This window comes from Strix aluco, chromosome 19 (genome assembly GCF_031877795.1).
Source record: "Strix aluco isolate bStrAlu1 chromosome 19, bStrAlu1.hap1, whole genome shotgun sequence".
In the NCBI taxonomy this organism is placed as follows: Eukaryota; Metazoa; Chordata; class Aves; order Strigiformes; family Strigidae; genus Strix; species Strix aluco.
The window spans coordinates 8,267,374-8,288,048 of record NC_133949.1 but is presented as its reverse complement, the minus strand read 5'-3'; the positions used below and the strand labels follow the sequence as shown (position 1 = coordinate 8,288,048).

At 43.4% G+C, this 20,675-nt stretch overlaps 1 protein-coding gene across 9 annotated transcripts in view; it reads right to left on the bottom strand.

Moving 5' to 3' along the window:
- The window catches only part of COL26A1 (collagen type XXVI alpha 1 chain), a 193,570-nt gene that overhangs the window by 146,477 nt on the left and 26,418 nt on the right, over positions 1-20,675 (bottom strand). For all 9 annotated transcript variants that reach the window (XM_074845325.1, XM_074845316.1, XM_074845319.1 and 6 more), the window contains one exon: positions 6,317-6,439. In XM_074845325.1, coding sequence (XP_074701426.1) covers positions 6,317-6,439 — 123 coding nt within the window. The remainder of the gene's footprint in view (positions 1-6,316; positions 6,440-20,675) is intronic.

Sequence of the window (20,675 nt, the reverse complement as noted above, 5' to 3'; positions counted from 1 at the left end):
GTTTAGCAGCCTGAGGACACCTGTGCCTGTGCACAACCTCCTAAGCAGATGGCCCTCCACCTGTGCCCAATCAGCAGCGCACAGCCGCATTGTTCCCAGACCTCAGAACTCACCTTTGTGCTACAGCTCTAATCCCTTACACACCCAGAGCCTCTATCTATCCTTTTCACAGGAGCACTGTTCACCCTGTGTGCATGGAAGAGCAGGCATCTTTTTCCAAGCATATGACTCTACATCTTGGAGAGCAATAAGGGAATTAAACACATAAAAGAGTTCGTGTGTAACAGGACTTCAAATAGCAGTCCTAATGCACTGGAATAAGCTCTGGGATTTATTATTCAATTGACTGGAAAGAAAGAGAGAAGGATTTCCCTGTGGCGTTACTACTTCTGAAACTGAGGAGAAACATCAGCTACAGGCCAATCTCTTGGGCGACAGATCCCAAATTTCTCCTACTGACCCTGTAGCAATAGAGTCTTCAAAAGCAGAGAAGACCAAAATGGATGAGCCTGCAGAATTCCTTCTTTGTTATTCTGCAAACTAGCTTGTAAAATCCCTGCGGGAGCAGAAATGTATTCAGTTTAAATGAAAACAAAAAAGAAAACCTAACATTCAAAAACACCAAACAGCAAGAATGATCCATGCAAGATGTGTAGCCTGCTTACATTAAAAATGTCATCAAAAGCACATAGCCTTTGTGATAAGCCAAAGCAGCTAGAATACTGAAAGGAAAAAAAAACATGTAACAACTAGTAGTTGGAAGGGGCATTACAATCCAGATTCCCTGTGTTGCAAGAATGCTCCCTCTCACTTCCATCTCTCCTGCCTTTGAGTGATGTTTGAAGCTGACAGATGAGTAAGTTCATGTTTGGCATTTCAATGGCCCTTGCTAAAGCACAGAGACTGGGTAAGCCCGTCCTTGTACAAGCCAGCTATGGATTTTCAGGGGAACCTTCAGATTCTCTGAAGCCAGAAAGTGCTGCAGAGATAGGATGCTCAAAGGCTAGAGTTAAACAGCTGTGTGACCACTGCGTACAGCAAAAAATAGCACGATAAACACTCTCACAACCTTTATGGGAACATTCATTTTTCTAGGATGAAACAAATAGGAGTCAGAATATCCTGCCACAATCTGAAGCAGGATGCTTCCAGAGATGAGATAGGGATTTTCACAGCAACAACAGTTTGAAGCAGAAAATGTTTGTCTTCTGAAGGCTGTAACAGTGCATGATCTGCCAGGCTGTTCATCATTTTCATTTACCTACTGAGATACTGTTTTACTGACCACAACAGTCATACACAAATACTCTAACCAAAATTAGGCTGATTTTGACCAATTACAGTATAGCAAGAAGTTGCCCTATTCTCAAAGTCATAAAACACAGTAAGACAAAAGAAATACTGCTCTCATCTTACAGATGAGGTGTCATTGCTTGACTGAAGGCACAGGAAGTCAGAAAAGCTCCAGAACTGAATGCAGGTCTCAAATCCTTGCCTGGCCTATGAGACCACCCTTCTTCATGAGCCTTGAGGAGCATAGTATCCTAGTCATGATAGGATTCTGCATTAGCCTGGAGCTGCTGCAGCAAAATGATTGCTCAGGAGAAGGGTTATTGTTCAGATGCCTGGGTTTACTGGGAGCTAGGTGCGACCATCCAGGCAGCAGACACCCAGAGTTTAGGTTGCCACTGAAACAACAAGCTAGAGACTTTATCCCTTCCTTCAGACAGATAAATGGCATGCAATTTTTATAAGTACACTGGGAGCTTCAGCCAGAGTGCTGGAAAGTCGCCCATTCACTTCGTAGCGTGACAAAGCAAAGGCATATCCTATAGCACGCGCGGAAGCTGAAGTCTTCACTACACAAATGGAGAGAGTTCAAGAATAGATCTGCTGAGGGAAAGTCTCCAGCCAAGACTGCTCCAAAGCAACTCGGCACCCAAGCTAAATAAAGAGTCTGGGGTGGAGGGCAAGAACAGATCAGCTCATCCTATCCCAGCCAAGATGACGACATGCCTGAAAAAGAGGTACAGCTGCCAGCTTCCCAAGAGCAAGTGAGCAGACAGCAAGGACATCACACAACTGAAGCTGCTAGGCTGGGGATCTCACGGATACTCCTCTGTCAAAGGCTTGACCCTGAGCTGCAGTTTGTGCAATAAGGGAAAGAAACGTAACACAAATGAATGGGAGACAGGAAATGGATTAAATCCTTGTCTGGCCACACTGATATCTGCTTGTAAGCAGAGTCTCTCTAACAGAGAGCCCCTCTCAGCTGTCACCATAAGGTTGAGAGATGCCTTTTTTTTGGCTGGCATCCCTTTTGCTAGTGAGCAGCCCGATAATGGGTGCTGGCAGAATGAAAGGTCTCCCAGATATGGTTGACTCCCTGGAAAGACGGAGATGAAAACAGTTTGTTTCAAGTTGCAGCTGGGAGAAATACTATAAAGCCAAAATAATGCCAATGGCTTACTGACATTATGCATTGCTTACAGTCAAGCATAACACCATATGAATGTGGCTGTGCCCCCCCTTCAAGCTCAGGCACCAAAAATCTCGCTAGAGAAGAACAGAAGGCCACAAGATCTTTAAGTTTGTCTTTTTGGCAAAAGGAAAGCAGATATATTTATAGTACCTGAACAACCACAGGGATATAGAGAGAATGAACATTTCTAGCCACTACCAGACCTGGAGTAAGCCCAACGTCACCAGAAGCTAGAATTCCAGAAAAACTGAAAACACAGAGGTGCTGGTATAGACAAGGTAAGGAGGAAACAAACAACGTTGTTTAACAGGAATGAAGTATTTATTGGCCCTGTGGAGCATTCGTGCTGAACCTGTCATGTAGGGCAGATACAGTCAAGCAGGCAATCATTAAGGACTGTAGATGAAAGAGAAGCTCCTTCATATTACAGGAACACACTCAAGGACTGGTGACCGAGAGAAGGCATTTAGTGACACAAAGGATTCTTTGCTTCCCCTTCCATGAAGCTAGTGTAAGCCCTCTCCTGTGTTTTGCGAAGTCTTGGGACAGGACACTATCAGATTTGATACTAGTCACATGCCTTTTCCCTGTTTAAGGTAACTACTAAAGATATCCTGACTTAGGATGTCTCCTGAGAGATTAATGTCTTGACCTCACAAGGTATCAGGACTTGCAGCATTTCTGGACTTCAGTCCTGCAGTGTAGCAGGATTAGGTGAAACATGGGTAGAGGGGTCCTTTGCTGTTAGCCATAGCCATGGTGGCAAAGCGGCAATCCCATGGCTCAAGTTCTGCCATGACACATCCATCATTCTCTTTCTGGGAGAAGTTAGTTTGAAAGACAAAAGAGGTAACATTTACCCTAAACACAGAGTGGTTGTCTTGGCCCTGCACCACAGACAGGGTGCTCATCACAAGAAAAAAAGACAGATTCCCAAGAAAACCAGGACAGCTCACAGGCAAACAGCAATGTCACCCAAACCTTTCAGACATGCTAAGATAGATTTTGGGATCTGGGTTGGGGTTTTTTTGTTTTGAAAAAGTAGGTACAGAATCACTTTCAAACCACTAGTTAGGGGAAGGGTTGGGCAGGGAAGAAGAAAGAAAAGTAGGGCACATGAGTCGAGTTTTCTGCTCTGTTCATCTTTCACAGGAATTTTCAGAGACCTGTCAAAGGAAGTTGTGCACCACGGTGGCTGGTGTAAGCTTACAAGCCCCTTCAAAGCCAGTTTCTCAGCAGAAAAATAAGAAAGCAAGTATAACTTGCAAGGAACTGCACTAGCTGAATAGAAGAGTGACCCAATCGCCCTGTGACTTTGGGGACTGTTTTTCTCATTGCTATCCTTGGGAGTTTTCATCTGAAAACAGGAGATGTGATTCACCTGAATTAGGAGAGAGATTGGTGTTTTCTAAAGAGACAATATTCATTTTGGTGAAAGAGGAGAAAACATGTTGTTAAAAAAAAAAAAAATTTAAAACCTCAGCTTGACTCTGAGACAAGAGAAAGCCAGTTATTCACACATCTCTAGGTGCTGGCAACATAACGTTGATAGTCTGCCACCTAGGCCCAGGAAATAAGACCTCAACTATACAACATGACTCAGGGTTACCAAATGTTGCCCACAGTAGTTACATGTCACAAGATCCATCATTTTCAGTAGCTTTTTTTCATTCTGTTATCAGAATGATAACAGCACCACCGAAAACAAGCAACCACTTATAAAAGATGTCTGGGATGGGGATAACTTATCCGACAACCCACTCAACTCTCAGGACCTCAGTGGCTTCGACTTCACTGCTACTTGTTCTTGGGGCTCTCCCTTTCATACAGTGGCAGTACAGGAAATTATCAGGAACCAGCACATGCTGCTCCTGCTTTACCTTTGTTGATAACTTTGGATAGCTTTGTTGATAGCTTTGGAGGGCTCCAGCATTTGTCCACAGCTTTCTGGAGGTCCTTGGGAAAGAGAAGACCGGGGTCTTTCTCTACTTCATGCAAGAATGTCATAAAATGCATGATTAGAGGACAGACAGTATAGTCATTTTCTTGGAAGGGTGCCATTCTCTTGGCTTGTGTTTCCTCCCACTTGCAAAGGAAACAGAGCATTAGTGTTCTCCCATCTCTTCTGGTAGGTTTCTTCATGGTGATTGTCTTCTAGAAATGCAGCGTGTGTCAGCTGAGCTTTCACCAGCTGAGATCTTAAATATCAATAACCCCAGCTTCTTTCCATGATATTTTCACATAGAAAGAAAAATTGAGAAGTCTGCTGCCATTCTGCATTGTCTCCAAACAATTGGACTCGTCAGACAAATGAACCAAACTACATTTGAAACTGAAAACGTTCCATGAATAACAATGTCACAACAGCACACACTACTCCTAAAGTCTCTGGGTTAACAATGTAAGAAACAATGTATATGAGTAACTGCAGGAGCCCACAAAAAGGATTTTTACTAGTAACATGATCAATTGTTTGGTACTTATGAAACTACAGTTATGTTAACAAGGAAAAATAAGCAAGATTTTTGGCAAGTTTAGGAGACAAGGTGAAAGCTCACAAGTTTCTAATGACAATTATGTGTGTAAAAAGTCTGGGAAATTAGAAAGCTTCAACAGAAGTTTGGCCATGACCGTGTAAAATATTAAGTGTTTCAACCACAGCCTTGCATAAAACAAGACCAAAGAGACACCAAAGCAGATATATTACAAGTGAAAAAGCTTAGACTGACCACTGGCCAAGTAGAAACTGGAGAACCAACTGTGGTAACTGCCACATGGAAAATGTGAATTCCAGATGAAGAGTCAAAAGCTGCAGATTGGGAAGGTGGATCTCCGGGCATTTAAGTGGGTAGTACAACCACATTCTGGCTAGGTTATCAACTACAACAGGACCTCAGTCAGTGCCCTGTGGGTGAATTGGTAACAATAAAATGACTAAGCTTTGTGAGCTAAATTATGGGCTTGTCTACATGGGAAATTGTTATAGAAGCTAGGTGTAAATTTACAGCACAATGGCTTTTTTTCACCAATTCCCAGATGGGTGGGTAACACTATTCTGCTCTGAGAATGTCTTTCAGAGAAGGCAAAGCTCAACAATACGAAGACATTTTGCGTACTGAAAGGTGGTAGCTGGGCAGAGCTATTTCACATGGGTTTTTTTTTCTTAAATGTAGGTGAGTCACAAGACTGTAAGTGATTGAAAGACAAATCAGGCTCAGGGCAAGTTTTTGACAGGTCACTGTCTCTATGCTTTTGTTTCTCATCTGGGGAGAGGGGACACTGTGCTTTCATGCGTGTCTCTAAAGGATATTGAGATGCAGGATTAAGAGGTGCTGTAAGGAAATTCCACTCTGAAAGGTACAGGGCACATTACCTTCATCCATCACCAGCTGCAAGGAATTCAATCAAAGCTTTCCAGTGTTTCTGATCAATATTACCCTTAAAGACCCAAGTATGAGGACGCGATACCAGCAAGCCACATAATGCCACTGGTCCAGCATCCCTGCTAAGCCTGTTCAGTCACACTGCACCCTGTTGGACTTCACATTTATATCGCTTCAAGCCTGACTAGCAGCAGCCTCCTGTGTGGAGAAGTACAAATGGGCATTACAACATAAGCCAGACTGTTTCACATAGGTTGTCCCTAATACTGTATTTACCTTCATGTGTAATTATTCTGCAGCTAACACCAGTGGCATTCTTCAGTTACACCACCATGAAGCAGGATATCACATCTGACCCATTCATCTCAACCCTCTATGCAGTACTTAAAAGCTAATCAATTTAATGAGAAGTGCAGGAAAATTCGGCAACATGAGACATAAAGATTTTTACCTCACTAAGTTGGCACAAGGTCCTGGCCACCGGCAGCTCTGATAAACTCGCTGGATCACTGTTTCTGACCCATTCTGCACTTGGCAGGAAACTGTCCGTGTAACCGTATAGTGACACCAGTGCCTGCAGAGAGAAAGAACACTGTTAGCCCCAGTAAGACAGCAAGCTGAACCAACATATATCAGACTGCATTAAAAACAGACCAAGTGTCGGGGGGTGGGGTTGTTTCTTCTGCCAGCCATAGCTAGCCTAACTTGCAGTCTTCATTTCTCACCCCACCCTCTCCTCCCAATAGCTGCAGAAAGATTCCCTGCTTCTGCCAACCTGAACCACAAGAGATCCAGTAACGCCTCTTGCTTGGTCCTCAGAGGCTAGAGTTTTATAGTACATAATTTAGTTCTGTTAGTTATCATAAACAATAGGACTTTAAAAAAAAAAAAAAAAGAAAAAAAAGTGTTCCAAATCTCCTGATAGTCAGTTCCCATTGTACTGGTCTTAATTCCATCCTGCTCATTATGGTATCTTTCCCCAGCCTCCTACCATTCTGAACAACATCCGAGTTGGAAAATTCTTCTTTTTGGTGTGGTGGAGCTCATTGTCAGCAGCGTTCAAACAAGCTGGTTGCTGAACAAGTCATATTGCTGTCCTGGTGAGGTTATGGTCTAAAAATGGGCAAGAGAAAATGTAGGGGAGGGAGGACTACTGTCTTATGCTTTCTCATAAGTAAATAAGAGTGAGAGAGACCTCCTCACTGTAAGGTGTATGACAAGGCAGGAACTGCAGTGTCAGCCCTGGGGACTGGGACCCATAGACCCTTTTCCACCTTCTCTGAAAAATGTGCTTTCAGGTTCCAGTGTCATGCTTCAGGGGGGAAAAAAGGATTTTCTCCTTGCAAGCATCATTCATATTTGCCAAATCCTGGTTCACATTTTTGCTTTTGTACCTCAGCATAGTTAACAGGTTTGAGAGCCGCTTTCCTACTGATTGGGGATCAGAACTGGGGTCACTAATGGAAAGTGAAGACACCAGCTTGCACTCCAAACCACACAAAGTGCTTTTGTTAGCATTCCCTGCACATGCAGAAGAGTCCTGGCTTCTCATCCATCTTAAAGAGCCCCCAGTACAGTTGATCCCTTCTTCTCCAGGTATCACAGTGGCTCCCCAACCTTGCCTACCAAAAATTAAACTGCTGGCACAGTGGAAACAGGCACCTGTACATCCCCTCCTCCTTCCTCAACCCACCTTCCCCATGATAGTTTAATTTTTCAGTATTTGCCATTTACAGCATTTGTTGCATTTTGTTTTCTTTTTGGATTCCCCTCCTATCTCCACAGGAGGCTCCCTGCTCTCTGGATAACTCTCATTTCCATGAATAGGAGGTACATATGCCAGCGGCTGAGCCGAGCGCTGCAGACCACAATGGGCAAGCTGGGGCCAGCAGGCTGCTCACCGAACCTTTGGCTACAGCCAGATGGGTAAGCTGGGGCACCCAGAGAGAGGGTGGCTTTCTACCCAGTGCCATCGAGCCCGTCAGCAGTGTCAAGGCAGAGCCACGCAGCTTTCCTCCTGCTCACTGTAAACCGACTTGCAACTCATCAGGAAACGTGGACTACAGTCACATCTCAGGTGACACCAGACTGGCAGGGAGGTCTTAAGAGAACCACTTCTCTCAGATTTATATGGTGTAGAATAGGGATCAGACACTCTAGTACCCAAATGTCTCTACTAACATCTACTCATAGAACCAAAGGGCAAAATGGGGGAAAGATAAGATTAAAGAAGCTTCAGCTCACATGATGACAGCAGACCCTTTAACATGCCCAGCACAACTTCTGCACAAAGTTTAGGGAGCAAAACCAGAAGAAACAAGGACAGGAGCTAAAGCCTGGAAATGTGATAATTCAAAGTTAAGTTTTCTGTTTCATTTCACATGCACACATGGTGCAGTCAGCCATTTCGTCTCTCCAAGCCTTAGTCATGGGGTTAGTTCAGACAGGTATTGCTGGGTAAGATCTCCTCATGCCATGGGAGCAGCCAGCTGAGCATGGAAGGAAAAGCAGCCAGGAGAAAGGGCAAGTATGAGAGAGGTCAGGGAAACCACAGCTCTCTCTTGAGCATGTTCTTAGCACAGTACTTACAGCCTTCAGAAGGACAGCACTTCGGCACAAGCCTCAGAGCAAAAGCATTTCATGTTAGGCAAAACAAACTGCACATATACAGAACCTGACAGGATAATGGCAGAAGCGTATGTCCTAAAGTTATGGAAAACAAAACCTCCCATTAACATGCAATGAGGAAAGGAATTGGTCCCACCACAGGAGAGGAATAAAGCAGTAGTACGCACACTAGCAACATGTAACAGAGCATGAAGGGACATGAAATACTAACAAATTCAGAATAAAGTTACTGAATATTTTAAAACAGAGCATAATTATCAAGGACTCGGGTGCCTCTTCTCATGTTAAGGCCATTTTTCTGGCTTGTCAATGAAATCCAAATAAATGAAACATTTATTTACACATGCTCTGTTTTAACTGTTACGTGGCTTGTATTTGTGTCACTCCGGCCTTGTCCCATCACAGAGTCATCTGGGAAGAAGTACCATTTCCATGGTATGGAACTAGATTATCTTACACCAATTATTTCACTCTAATACTGATTTTGGTGGGCTTCTGAGACCACCTGTCCCACCTTCTCAGGTATACACAAAGCACTTCTGTGTCAGATTAAAAAAAACTTCAACTCCACTCTGAGCAAATCCCTCCATATCCGATGGTGAAACTAGAGCTTCATATTCCTGGAGGCAAACGATGTGGGAAGGTGAACAAAGACAAACACCACTGCACGCCCCAGCACAATGCAAAGAGAAAGGCAGGCCTTGGAGGCAGACTCCACAATTGCCAGAGGGAATCTGGCAGCCTGTCTGCTCTGGTTAATGTATAATGGCAGCTCCAAATCACAACTCTTAAGGAGAATTTAGAAACTAATTGTTACTCTCTAACTTTCCATTGCATAGACCCAGATTCAACATCAGTTTATTCCTTCAAGGATTATTTTCAGCCAGCTTGGGAGCCTAGCACTACATTTGTGGATCTGGAGCTAAATAGGTGGCACTGTGCAGGCTGCCTATGTCAAAAATGGCAAGAAAAGTTGACTGCTTTAAGCTACCTACAAAGCTGGTTTTGCCAGGGCTTTCATTCAGTGGGTGCTACCAGCATGCACACAGATTTTCTTTCCAAACAAGTCCAAAACTGCTGTTGTCTGAGTGGGTCTCTCACACCTTTGCTCTACCTGGTCCTCAGAATAGGCTGTTCAGGTACATGTATCCCCTTGCAGCTCCAAAGAATTTGGCAGTAAAGTTGTCATTTCTGCCTTGGAAAAGCCTTTCTTGGAAGTGAAATGTGCTGGACAGGCCTTGTTGCAATCAGACAGAGCCTTAGGCAGCAGTTTCACATAAAGGCTGCTCCCACACTACAGTGCACAGGACAGGAGCCTGCACATTGGTGAGGGGAGAAAACCACCGCTTTCCCAGGTTCATTTCTTCAGACGACCTGTTCAGGGACCTGTTATAAAAGGAAACAATCATTACAGGAAGTGAGAAGCTTCCCCGAGATTCTCTATTCATTGCTTTCCTTGCCTGAAGCCATCACCTGGGCTTGCCAGGCTGAGCAGGACTGATAGTCCATGGCAAAATAACAGATCCTTCACTCAAGTCTAGGGACAGTCTTCCACCGTCCTCAGCAGGAGCACGGAGAGTGCAGTGACAAAGTACCACAATACTTGTCACCTCAGCATTCTCAGTCTTCTCTAAAGCAGAACCACTAAAGCATGGATCATGAGGGCAAATGAAGTGGTCAGGCCCCAAAGATACTCAGATAATCTAACATGAACACAGATTTCTCTAACTTCTGTTTACCAACAGAAAGAAGAGTTTGGTTACAAAGGTGTGAAATGTACATTCCCATTTGCAAAACATCACACACTTTGTTTCCCATAAATAGCATAATTTTCCTACAAATGCAACTTTTATGTGCTTGGTTTTTACTGTGGCATAGAAGCAGGTGAGACAGAAAGACACAAACATAGCTGATCATAAAATGCATTAGAATATATAGCCTGGAACTCACTATAGATATAATAGCACAGTGACTACAACAGAAAGAAGACAGACAAAACCACCCCAAGATTTGTCTCTGCAAGCCAAAAGTCAGCAAAAGCAGTCTTCAGAATGCAAGCAGGCTTCAGACAATGTGACGAAAGGCCCCATCACGGCTTACAGAGATTATAAATGACCCTTTATATTATATACAGATGCTAGCAAGAAAGGTTTAGGACTTTTACTGGCATGCATCCAGGATGGCAGAGAATATATTGCTGCTTATTCAAAAAAGAACATCCCAAGGAAACAAACAAAATGATCCAAATAGCAGCTCCTTTAGGGCTGGGTCTGTTAGAACTCATGCATGCTCATCACCAGCATATTTAGCATGATGCCCTGCAGTGTCTCGTGGAATTGGTCTTCCACTGCTTTGCTTAGAGAGGCAAGTCTCACTTGGTCCATTTTCACCATCCGTTTCCAAAGAGACACCCTTCTCTCACGCCCTATTTAATTCTTGAATGACTTTCATGGACAACTGAGGATCTGCAGACCATGGCCTGCAAGCTGCTGATTTAGACAGTTTCAACCCAGGGCTACAGACCAAGATCTCATGTCTTGGCCACAGCTGACAACATGTTGTTCCAGAGGGAATACAAGTGTTGATGCCAGCAGATATCCAATCATATTTACTGTATAGGTCCAGGATGTTACTGTGGACCTTTCAGACTAACTAGAGCAACAAACTCAGTAGTTTGCTTCCATTTGGAGATACTCTGAAAACTACTTCTGAGCAGATGCTGGGAGAGAGTTGCCTGTTCTCTGCTGGCTCAGCAAGAGCTGTGATGCCTGGCTGCAGGCACCTGGACACTGGGGGAGATGAGAAAACCTAACTTCCCAGGGCATGCATGGAGCAGGCTGAGAGGACCTCAGAGGGCAGCTGGACTTACACAGGGAGCTTGAACTGCATTTTGCTTCTATAGGCAGAAGGGAGGAAGCCATATTCTGCATATCCCCCCCCCACAGCTTTCCGAACCTGCTGTGCCCCTCACCAGAAGCCTTATTTGGATGCACAGTTCATCCCCTGGAGATTCTGGATGTCTGTACAGCCTGTAATCCTACAGTGAGAGAGAAAAGGGACTGCAGAGGGTGGAGAAGTGTAAGGTAACAAATACTCAAGCTAAACTACTGTAAGTTCCAGAAGAGCCATATACTCATATCAATGCTTAATTCCTAGCTACCATGACTGAGTTAGCTTAGAGCAATCATTTCATGGACGGGAATACACTGACAGACAGCAAGCTGCTTTCTTCCCCACTTCTCACCTTTTGGATTTGCACAGTACTGTTTCCTAAACCCACCACTCAAGGGGTATGTAAGGGATCCCTCCACCCATTCACCCACTGTGAATGCTTAGAAAGACTCACACCACAACTTAGAGCCATCCCCAAAAGCAATGCTTGGTTCCTTCCTAGTCCAAACTCCTGGCTTTTCTCCAAGCTTCTCAGAGTCCTGGGGGTCCCTGGAGGACCTTCTAGTGGTTTTGCAAGAGAAAAGCCAACTGGTTGTTAGTAGGCTTCATTTCACTGACCAAGTGATCACAAACTAAATGTCAGAAACCACTGGGCTGAACTGATCAGGACTCAGCAAGTAGCCTGTTTAATCAGGAGTGTGCAACTTGAAGATGAAAGCGACTACATTCTTGCCTAATCACTTCTTTCAATGGGAGGACAGTCCAGCTCCATACACAAAACTGACTTGCTGCTGTGCCCTGTTAAGAATAGACCTACAGCCGACAACACCTACCACACACAGGGCCTTGTGGCTGATGTGTTCACTGGAGTGAGGGACATGGCTACAGCTCCTGATATCCATGGCATTATAGCACACCATGCTCCTACCAGCATGAAATGCTGCGCTTTCAGCAGAAACAATCCTACAAGTTAGACTCTGAACAAAGCCATTTATGCTGCTGTAGAGCTAAGTAAAATGGAGATTTAGTGTGGTTTTAGTACTTCCGATGAAAGCACATGCCACACAGTACAACACAAAAGCTCAAATCACCAAGACTTAACTTGCCAAGACAGAAGCAAGCAAAGTCTTTCTGGGAGGGAGGGGGAAAAGGCAAAAAAAAAAAAAAAAAAAAAACTTTATATGCAGAATTGTTTCATCAGCACCTGTTGCATGTGTTTGGGGCATGAATTGACCCTCTCCACTCCCAGTAAACATTGCAGAAGTCTCTCAATAAGGTTGGCATTTCTGATGCATGTGATTTGCCCTAAAGCTTTGTGCTGTGTAAACAACTGCACTGAATTATCTTTTTGTTTCCATAAGGATAACACACTGTATGTTATACTTAGCAGAGATCAACATTTAGGGCACAGAAAACAGTAGGAGTGTTTTGATAGCTAGATAGATTTCCCCAAGTTTCCTCATAACATTTTTCACTGGAGCTATCAATTTCCCTGAAATTCTGGAGAGGAATTTCAATAAAATCAGAAGGTCACTGACTTTCACTGGGAAAAAGTTGCTGTTCTGACTCAATGAAAGTGAACTGTGCCCTTTTCTCTGTGTAAATAGTACAGCATCCCACTTGCTTTGCCAGAACAGCAATCCATACGTTGTGTGCTGGAGCCCATCGTTAGGAGGGGTTAGTTATTTATATACTCCACTGAGGCCAGAAGCAGAAGTTGCCCTCTACGTGCCAAGAAATCCAGATTCAAAGGCTGCCAGGCTCTCTGGGGTATCTGTTCCGGAACTGTCCAGTCTACATAACTACATTATTCCCTTCTTATTCACAAATACACACCTCCCTGAATGTGCTTTGACTCTCATCAGGATCAAGTTTACCAGCTAATTCAGTTGGCTGTGACCAGATTACTCTTTACTGCTATGACCTGGCTATAAAGGAAACAATCTCATCACATGTTACTGGCAAGCTCAGATAAAAACCAAGCTGGGCTTAAGTTTCTCCTGTTCCTGACCATATTTGTGCTCTCCCCATGTAACTAGATTTTAGGATCCACTGTTGTTGTTCAGCATATTGTCCAGCAAAGAGCCAGCTACAAAATTCAATTGTGAGCACCAGTATCCACAATATTAGTATGTTCAGAGTTGATGGATTGATTCAGGTCTGTAGATTGATGGACCATTGCTAAGGAATCCATGAAAGACCACCTGGCAGGGGCAAGGGGGTGGCTGTACACCAGCTTATGACAGCAAGGTTCAGTTCAAAGCAGAGTCTGCTCTTCCATTACAAAGTTTTAAGAGGTCTGCAAGTCAGAAGACATGACAAGCCACAGTAATCTTGTTGTCAATATTGATGTTTTACGCATGCCTTACTCCCACTGAGTACTTCATAGTCACTAATAGCAGTTACCCCGACTCCTGTGGAAAAGGGAGAATAATCTTTGTAACAGCCCGTTCATTTTGGGAAATGAATAAAACTGGAAGACTGCTGGTGTTTCTGAAGCCAGACAGCAGCAGCCATTTGAAGCAGCAGAGAGCCAGAGGCACAAACAGGAGTAAGACAAGTTCCAGGTCTCCCACTCCACTATGTTGGTCAGACAAGGACTGGAAGAAACTCCAATCTTTCTGCACACATCACTACCACCCCACCCCACCATAAGAGTTTGTAAAAAGTGGCCATAAAAATAAGTTCTGGCTAGCAGAGTAAGATGGGACAATTTATCTAGGTACCTCCCAATAGCATAACCCTTCCCCAGGGGGCAATATGTTCTGTGCTTAGTGCACTTCAAATACTCAGTTGCCAATAACAGTCTTAAATTTCCCACACAAAGTGGATTATCAGAGACTGCTGGAGGGAGTTTAGTCCTAGAGGAATCTTTACCTTAGGAGGAAAATGCAGTTCAGTCTGCACAACAGCTTTAATCTTCAGCAAGTTCTGCAGCCAAGCACATTTAACTGTGCTTTCCTTGCTTTGTTGTGTGCATGGTTGACCTTCCAAACAGCATTACCTCGAGGGCTGAACTCGATTCAATTCATAGAAAACTGCACAAAGTTTTGCCTTATCCTTCTGCAGCCATTGAAGTTACAGAGGTTCAGGGAAAAACCTCTCCCTGGAATTATTAAAAGTCTAGAAGCAGAATAGACAAACAGTATGAAGCCACGGGTGCAGCTCTTTCAGAGAAAAAGAGGGAATCCAGCTCCCCAGAGCAACATTCAGCTTCTTCAGCCATGAGACCATTCCTCTTCTCTTCCAATCCCCCACCTCATTCACAAGGCACCTTCCAACTGCTGCAACTAATGAAGGAAGGGCTCTGGAGATTATAACACTTGTCTATTACACACGCTTGATTCATTTGTACAGCAGATACACCCTGTACATCAGGATTAATATAAATTTAGAATACAACAAAGGCAGATCAGAACTTTAAAAACGTTGAGCAGGCAGGTAGTATCAGAAATAAATTAATCATGTTCAATACATGCACCTCTATGTATCTGTTTATGCATGCATAAGGGAAAGAGGTGAGAAGGCACAAGGACTGTTTCACTAGCATAAAGCCCCTCTGATTTATACCCACTACCCAGCTCCTCTCAGTTTGCTAGGGACATGTTCCAACCGAATCAAACAATAAATATGGTTGACCTGAACCATAATTACCTTCATCGTGAAAATGAAAGAAGTTAGTCCATGACTGAGTGCTCAAAAATAAAAGGGGAGTTTGCTCCTTTGAAGTGCTTTGCTTTTACAGGCATTCTTCTAGGCACTGAACTGTTTTGCTACTCCTTCCCCCAAGCGTAATCGCAATCAATGAGAAGACAGTAGTTTCCAGTGTTCACAGAGGGAGGAAACGTACGTACAAAAATATCCATGGAATCTGTCTTTGTTAAATCAGACTGACTTGATGGAATTTGGCATTCAATATCCATGCAGCGTGGAAATCATACACAATTACAACCAAGTATGTCATTTTTGCAACATAAAAGCTACTTGAATTAGAGCCTTTCAAAAGAAGAACCCAAGTCTAAACATTTTTGCGCAGCTGGATAACCTGGCTGTAGATAGGTGTCCTACCTTCATACTGCCAATACATCCGTAGTACTGGTTTGTTCGTTTCTAGAAAGCCTGACCTTGAAAGCAGGGGTGGGATCAAGGAAAAAGATGTCCTTAAATCCGTGACTGAAAGTATAGAGCTGGGATTTGGAACACTATTTGTCTGAAATATACCCCTGTGTTCAAAAATGACATTTGGCACTTGTCTGTGTGTCCTCCTCTGAAGATCTGATCTAGAACTGCTTGAGGACACTGGCCCTAATCTTCATTAAAGTACAAGACAAACTTTTATCAAAGTCAGTACCTCTAAATTTACACCAACATAAATTCATTCAGAATTAAACTCTAACTTTGAATTAGCAAGAGGTGGGAAAACAGGACACTGACACACACCTGCTTGTCCTCAAAACTTTTGCAGTGAGAAAAACATTAAGAAAACTAGCTTAAGGAGTCAGCAACCCTATAACAGCATCCTATGCTTTCCTAGTGCTCCTGTTGTGGCTAGAGTCTCCTCCACCATCCATAAAGTCAGTACCCATAGCGGTCTTTAATTCCCTCTGCTACATTACATCATAACAAAACAACACTTTGCACAATCCGTGTTCTCCAAAATGGACAAATCGGGCTCCTGCTGGTTTTCAGCAGCTCCTTCAAATCACGTACTTAGCCCTACAGGGCCTGTATCTGCATGCATCAACAGCTAGTCTGGAAGGACTGAACAGGGTCTGCTCCTGAATTTATTTTTTTGCTTATAGAGCTCTGTACAGACAACAGTGCATCTTTCTGCCTCACATTCAGCCCTCTGTTGCCAAACTCACAGCACTTACCAGCAGCAATGAAAGCCACATGCATGACAGGAACACAGGGACTTTGCCTAAATGAAGCAGTGTTTTTCATTACCATTATACTGGCACCAAAAACCACAAATTACAAGAAGAACAAAAGGCAATGTCAAAAGGAGAGCACTGAGCGTATCAAAGAAAAAAATTAGGATGGCACGATCAAGTCATTGCTTCCTATTAATTGCATTATGTTAATCCACCCATGTAACATGCATGTTTCAGGTTTTTCCTGGAGCTGAACAGCAGAGATATTACTGTTATTGGAGACAGGTACACCCTTTTGATAGCTAAAAAGAAAAAAATATCTTGAAGGAGATCCCACACACAAAACATTGCTTTTTCTATTGAAGGGAATACAGTTTTGTTTTCCTGAGCTATTTCAACACTCAGAGCAGTATCCTGTGGGCCCAAAAAGGCATTGAAAAGCAGATCAGAGCATCAGCTTCAGATTCACAAGTGCTAGGACGCAACTGGAAATACCTGTACAGACAGCTGTGTCATGTAAACAGAACCCAGAACTCTTCTAGTAACACTTCTTCCACCTGCCCTCCTCCCTCCTTGTCTTTTCCTGTGGCACAATATAATTGCTTCATTCAGTCTAGGTCTTCAATTTGTTCAGCAACTTACAATGCAGTTTGTGGGCTCTGGTATAGAAGGGACTATACAGCAGACCTTTCTACAGTAGTTATCTACCATGTGGTTGCCCATCATTGTTGGGAACTGGTTTTCATGAGCCAAGGCGACCTCTTTCTAGAGTGAAGCTGCAGTAAGTGTGCAAGCTTGGCTTTATTCCACATCACCTCTGTTTCAGGTGAATGCCATACAAAGAGTCAGACGTGACAACATCCTCATTGAGACTGCTAAAGAAACAGCCTTTCCTCAAATGCAAGAAAACCCTTCAGCTTTCTAATGTTTCCAGGGCTGGAGGAGGTGATTATAAATAATAAGCCAGTCTAGACAAATCCATCTACTTATATTGCCTTGAGATCAACAATTCCTCTTTTCCCTTTTTGATTTGTCAGCTTAGCTGCTTCTATTCAGTGAGGCAACTGAAGGTCAGATACCATCAGCCAGCATTTGCATTAAGGCCTGAGACAAGACTACTGCTGGTGCTCCAGGAAGACTTTTGGGGACAGCTGTGCCCTGCCAACATGCCTGTACTCCAAGAGCAAAGCACATTTCTCCAGTAACTGTTCTACTGATATGCCAGGTCATTCTGAATACCAGGCTGTGTTGATAAAGCTGGCTGTCTTGAGCTTGCCCAGCTCAGAGATCCCTAAGCCACACAAGGACCCAGTTCAGTGAAAACAAAGCCTTGCAAAACCTCTCTGCCTGGGTATTCAAAGTGTTAATCAGTCTGAAAAACAAAACCCAAAGCCTGTGTGTTAATTTGCTATTTAAATTGAAAACTTTTTATTCCATGTCTGCCATGTCTGGCACAAGGCTGTCCTGGGCGTTACTACAATAAAAAATAATTTGGAAAATAATCCTATTGTTCCAGTTACACCCATGGGAGTTTCATGTGTAGGGAAGTAGGAACATCAAAACTTAGATCTGTTGTGTGATCAGAGAGCTGAGTTTGCCCTTTACAACAGTCAGTTTTGATTCAAGTGCATGTTGGGAGAGAGATCAGAGACAGTGAGCTAAGACAGGAGGATGTCTCAAAAGCTTTAAGGTTAATAAATTCCTACTTGCACAGTCTGAAACTCTCAAAAAACATTTTTAGTGTAGTAAAGTAACAATACCCTTTACAAACACACCTCCACACCCATGGGTAGCTAGGTGATCACATCTTTCCCTTCCTTGCCTCCCTCTCAAGCCAATCATTCCCAGTGCCCATCTAAATGCAGTAATGAATTGCCCTAAAAGACTTCCAGTTGCCAGCCACGAGCCCTTTCAAAGTGCTTCCTTTGCACAAAGTGGAAGCCTCATTCAAAGCACCATGTGAATATAATACAGCTTGGATGCAGTAGTTACAGGCACACAATAATCTGCTATACCAGCAGCCTCCTCTTCACCTTTCTCCAGACTCCCACTCTTACACTCTGACAACTGCATCCGTCCAATGCCATAAAAAGTAACTACATAGCATTTGCTGTAGATCAGCTCTTCTGCACACAGTAGTCCCAAACCCCCGCTAGTGAACACTCTGTATTGCCTCATCAAGTTTTAAACTCACTCTTAAGCAGATGGTGTATGTTTCAATCACACAGAACCCACTGCACTTCAATATCTGTCTATAGATAGACTACAAAGACATCTAGAAATGAAGTGCTCTACCTACCTATTTCCAATTTAAATGGTTCTTCTGCTTTTAACACGTCTTCCTAAGCTTTCACTGGTTTTGGAAGCAGTCTCCATACCTTATTTCTAGCCAAGAACAATTATTTGCATTCTCCTTTTAAACTTTGCTGCAATCCAGTTTGTTCATTAGAAAAAAAAAAAATCTTAAAAAAAGAAAGCCTTTCTCTTGTGAACAGAAACACTAACACCTTTCTCTATTATTAAAAAATTCTTGAGCAATCTAAGAAAGCGCTTTAGTGCCTTGGTGCTTTGGAAGCCTCTATTTGGAAAGGAGATGGTCTTGAGGGAGGAGATTTACGTTTCGGTATCCAGGTGGAAAGTGGGTTTGATTTGGCCAAGTAATAACAGCCGAAAAAAAACCCCTCTATAGCCTGTGCACGCACAGTAGATTCCTTAGGAATGATAACACTGCCTTGAAACATTCCCGAGTACACACATGGGAAACTGGATGGGGAGAAGGCAGCACTGAGCAAGAGAGAGGGGACAGCAGGAGGTCTGAAGGAGAGATACAGACATTTGGCCAGAGAAATTCCTGCCCTGTTCTGTGGGGAATTACAAGTACGGCAAACTCCATTAGATGGGGGTTTGTAGGGTTTTTTTGGTTGTTGTTGAAGTTTCAAATTACCTGCCAATGCAAAAGGGCAGGGCAACCGAGCTGTTTCCACCAAGGCAAAGCGGAAAACTCCACAACAGCATTTTAACCACAAATTTGGTAAGGGTGCAAATTGATGCACCAGATGATCCAACCTCCAAAAGGAAAGGCTTCACAAGCATCCCTTGCCACTCTGCTGGAAGTGGGAATGTCTGGAGTTATTGGTGAGAAAATTCTCAGCCTGTGTGTACAAAGGAGTGACTGGCACTAGATACACCCACATGCCATTTGAGACACATACTACTCACAAAAGCTTGTGGTAAATTCAAGGCAAAGCCATTAAAGACAGATGACCTTTTTTCTTCTCCCTATTTACACAGATTTCATCAAAAACAGAACATTCAGAGGATGAAGAGTGATACCAAGATGGGTGTCGAAGATACAAGTTCGATTAAAACAAGCAGTTATGATCTGAATTTTATTGATGGGTGACAGTTATTCTGTATTTCTGGTACCGTTTTTGTAGTTTGGGAAGAACAGCATGCTCTTGCTTTACTTCCTCTGGGCAAACCAGTAAACCTGTGACTGACATGTGGCTGCTCAGCAACAGTCTACGGTTTATTGTTACACTAAGTACATATGAAAACAGCCTTCACACACCACAGCTAAAACTTTCTTGTGCTTTTTCTCCCTCATACACACATACATGAGAGCTTTCCTTTACACCTCTCAGTGTAGCTTGGAGAAATATTTACATGCAAAGGATGATGCGAAATAGAGCCACCCTGCAAGCAAAGACAGCAGCTGCTATTACAACAGTGCTCACCTGACCCATTTATAAGAAAGCATATAGGGATGCCATACATCAGCCAAGTCACTGAACACATCAGGGCTCAATGTTGAATTAAGGGGCTGTGACAGACTCATGTCACATACTTCTCGCAGCAGAAAAGACCTGGTATGAGTTTCAGCTGAAATCACTCTCATATACACAAATCAAAAAGTATGGTTGAACCTCAGAACATGGAGCAGGGAGTGACAGAACAACAACTATTGAACTGTTTCCCCTTGCTGACGATATGTCCATGGGAACAGCCTATTCACTTGTTCAAGTACTACTGGCAATATCTGAGCCACAAGCCATGGGGGGAGTGTGCAACTCCAGTCAAATGCTTGTGTGGGGTTTGGTGTTGTTTTTTGTGGGGGAGTTTTTGGGGTCGGTTGGGTTTTGGTTGTTTTTTTAAAAAAACAAAGCAAAAACAAACCACAACCACACACATCAGAGCTCATGGAGGTGCCCTGCAAAGCGAGCCTTGCCTCCATAGGCCACAGTGATGCTCAGATACAAATTAGTAACCCAGACATGGGTAGCACAAGGCAACTTCCAGGCTCAACCAGGACACCAGCTGAGGTGTCTGATAGAAACCAATGTAGTTTCTAGTTGCATTCAGCTCAAGAGACAAGCTGTGACAATTCTGACCATTCTCATATTGCCACTTCTCCCC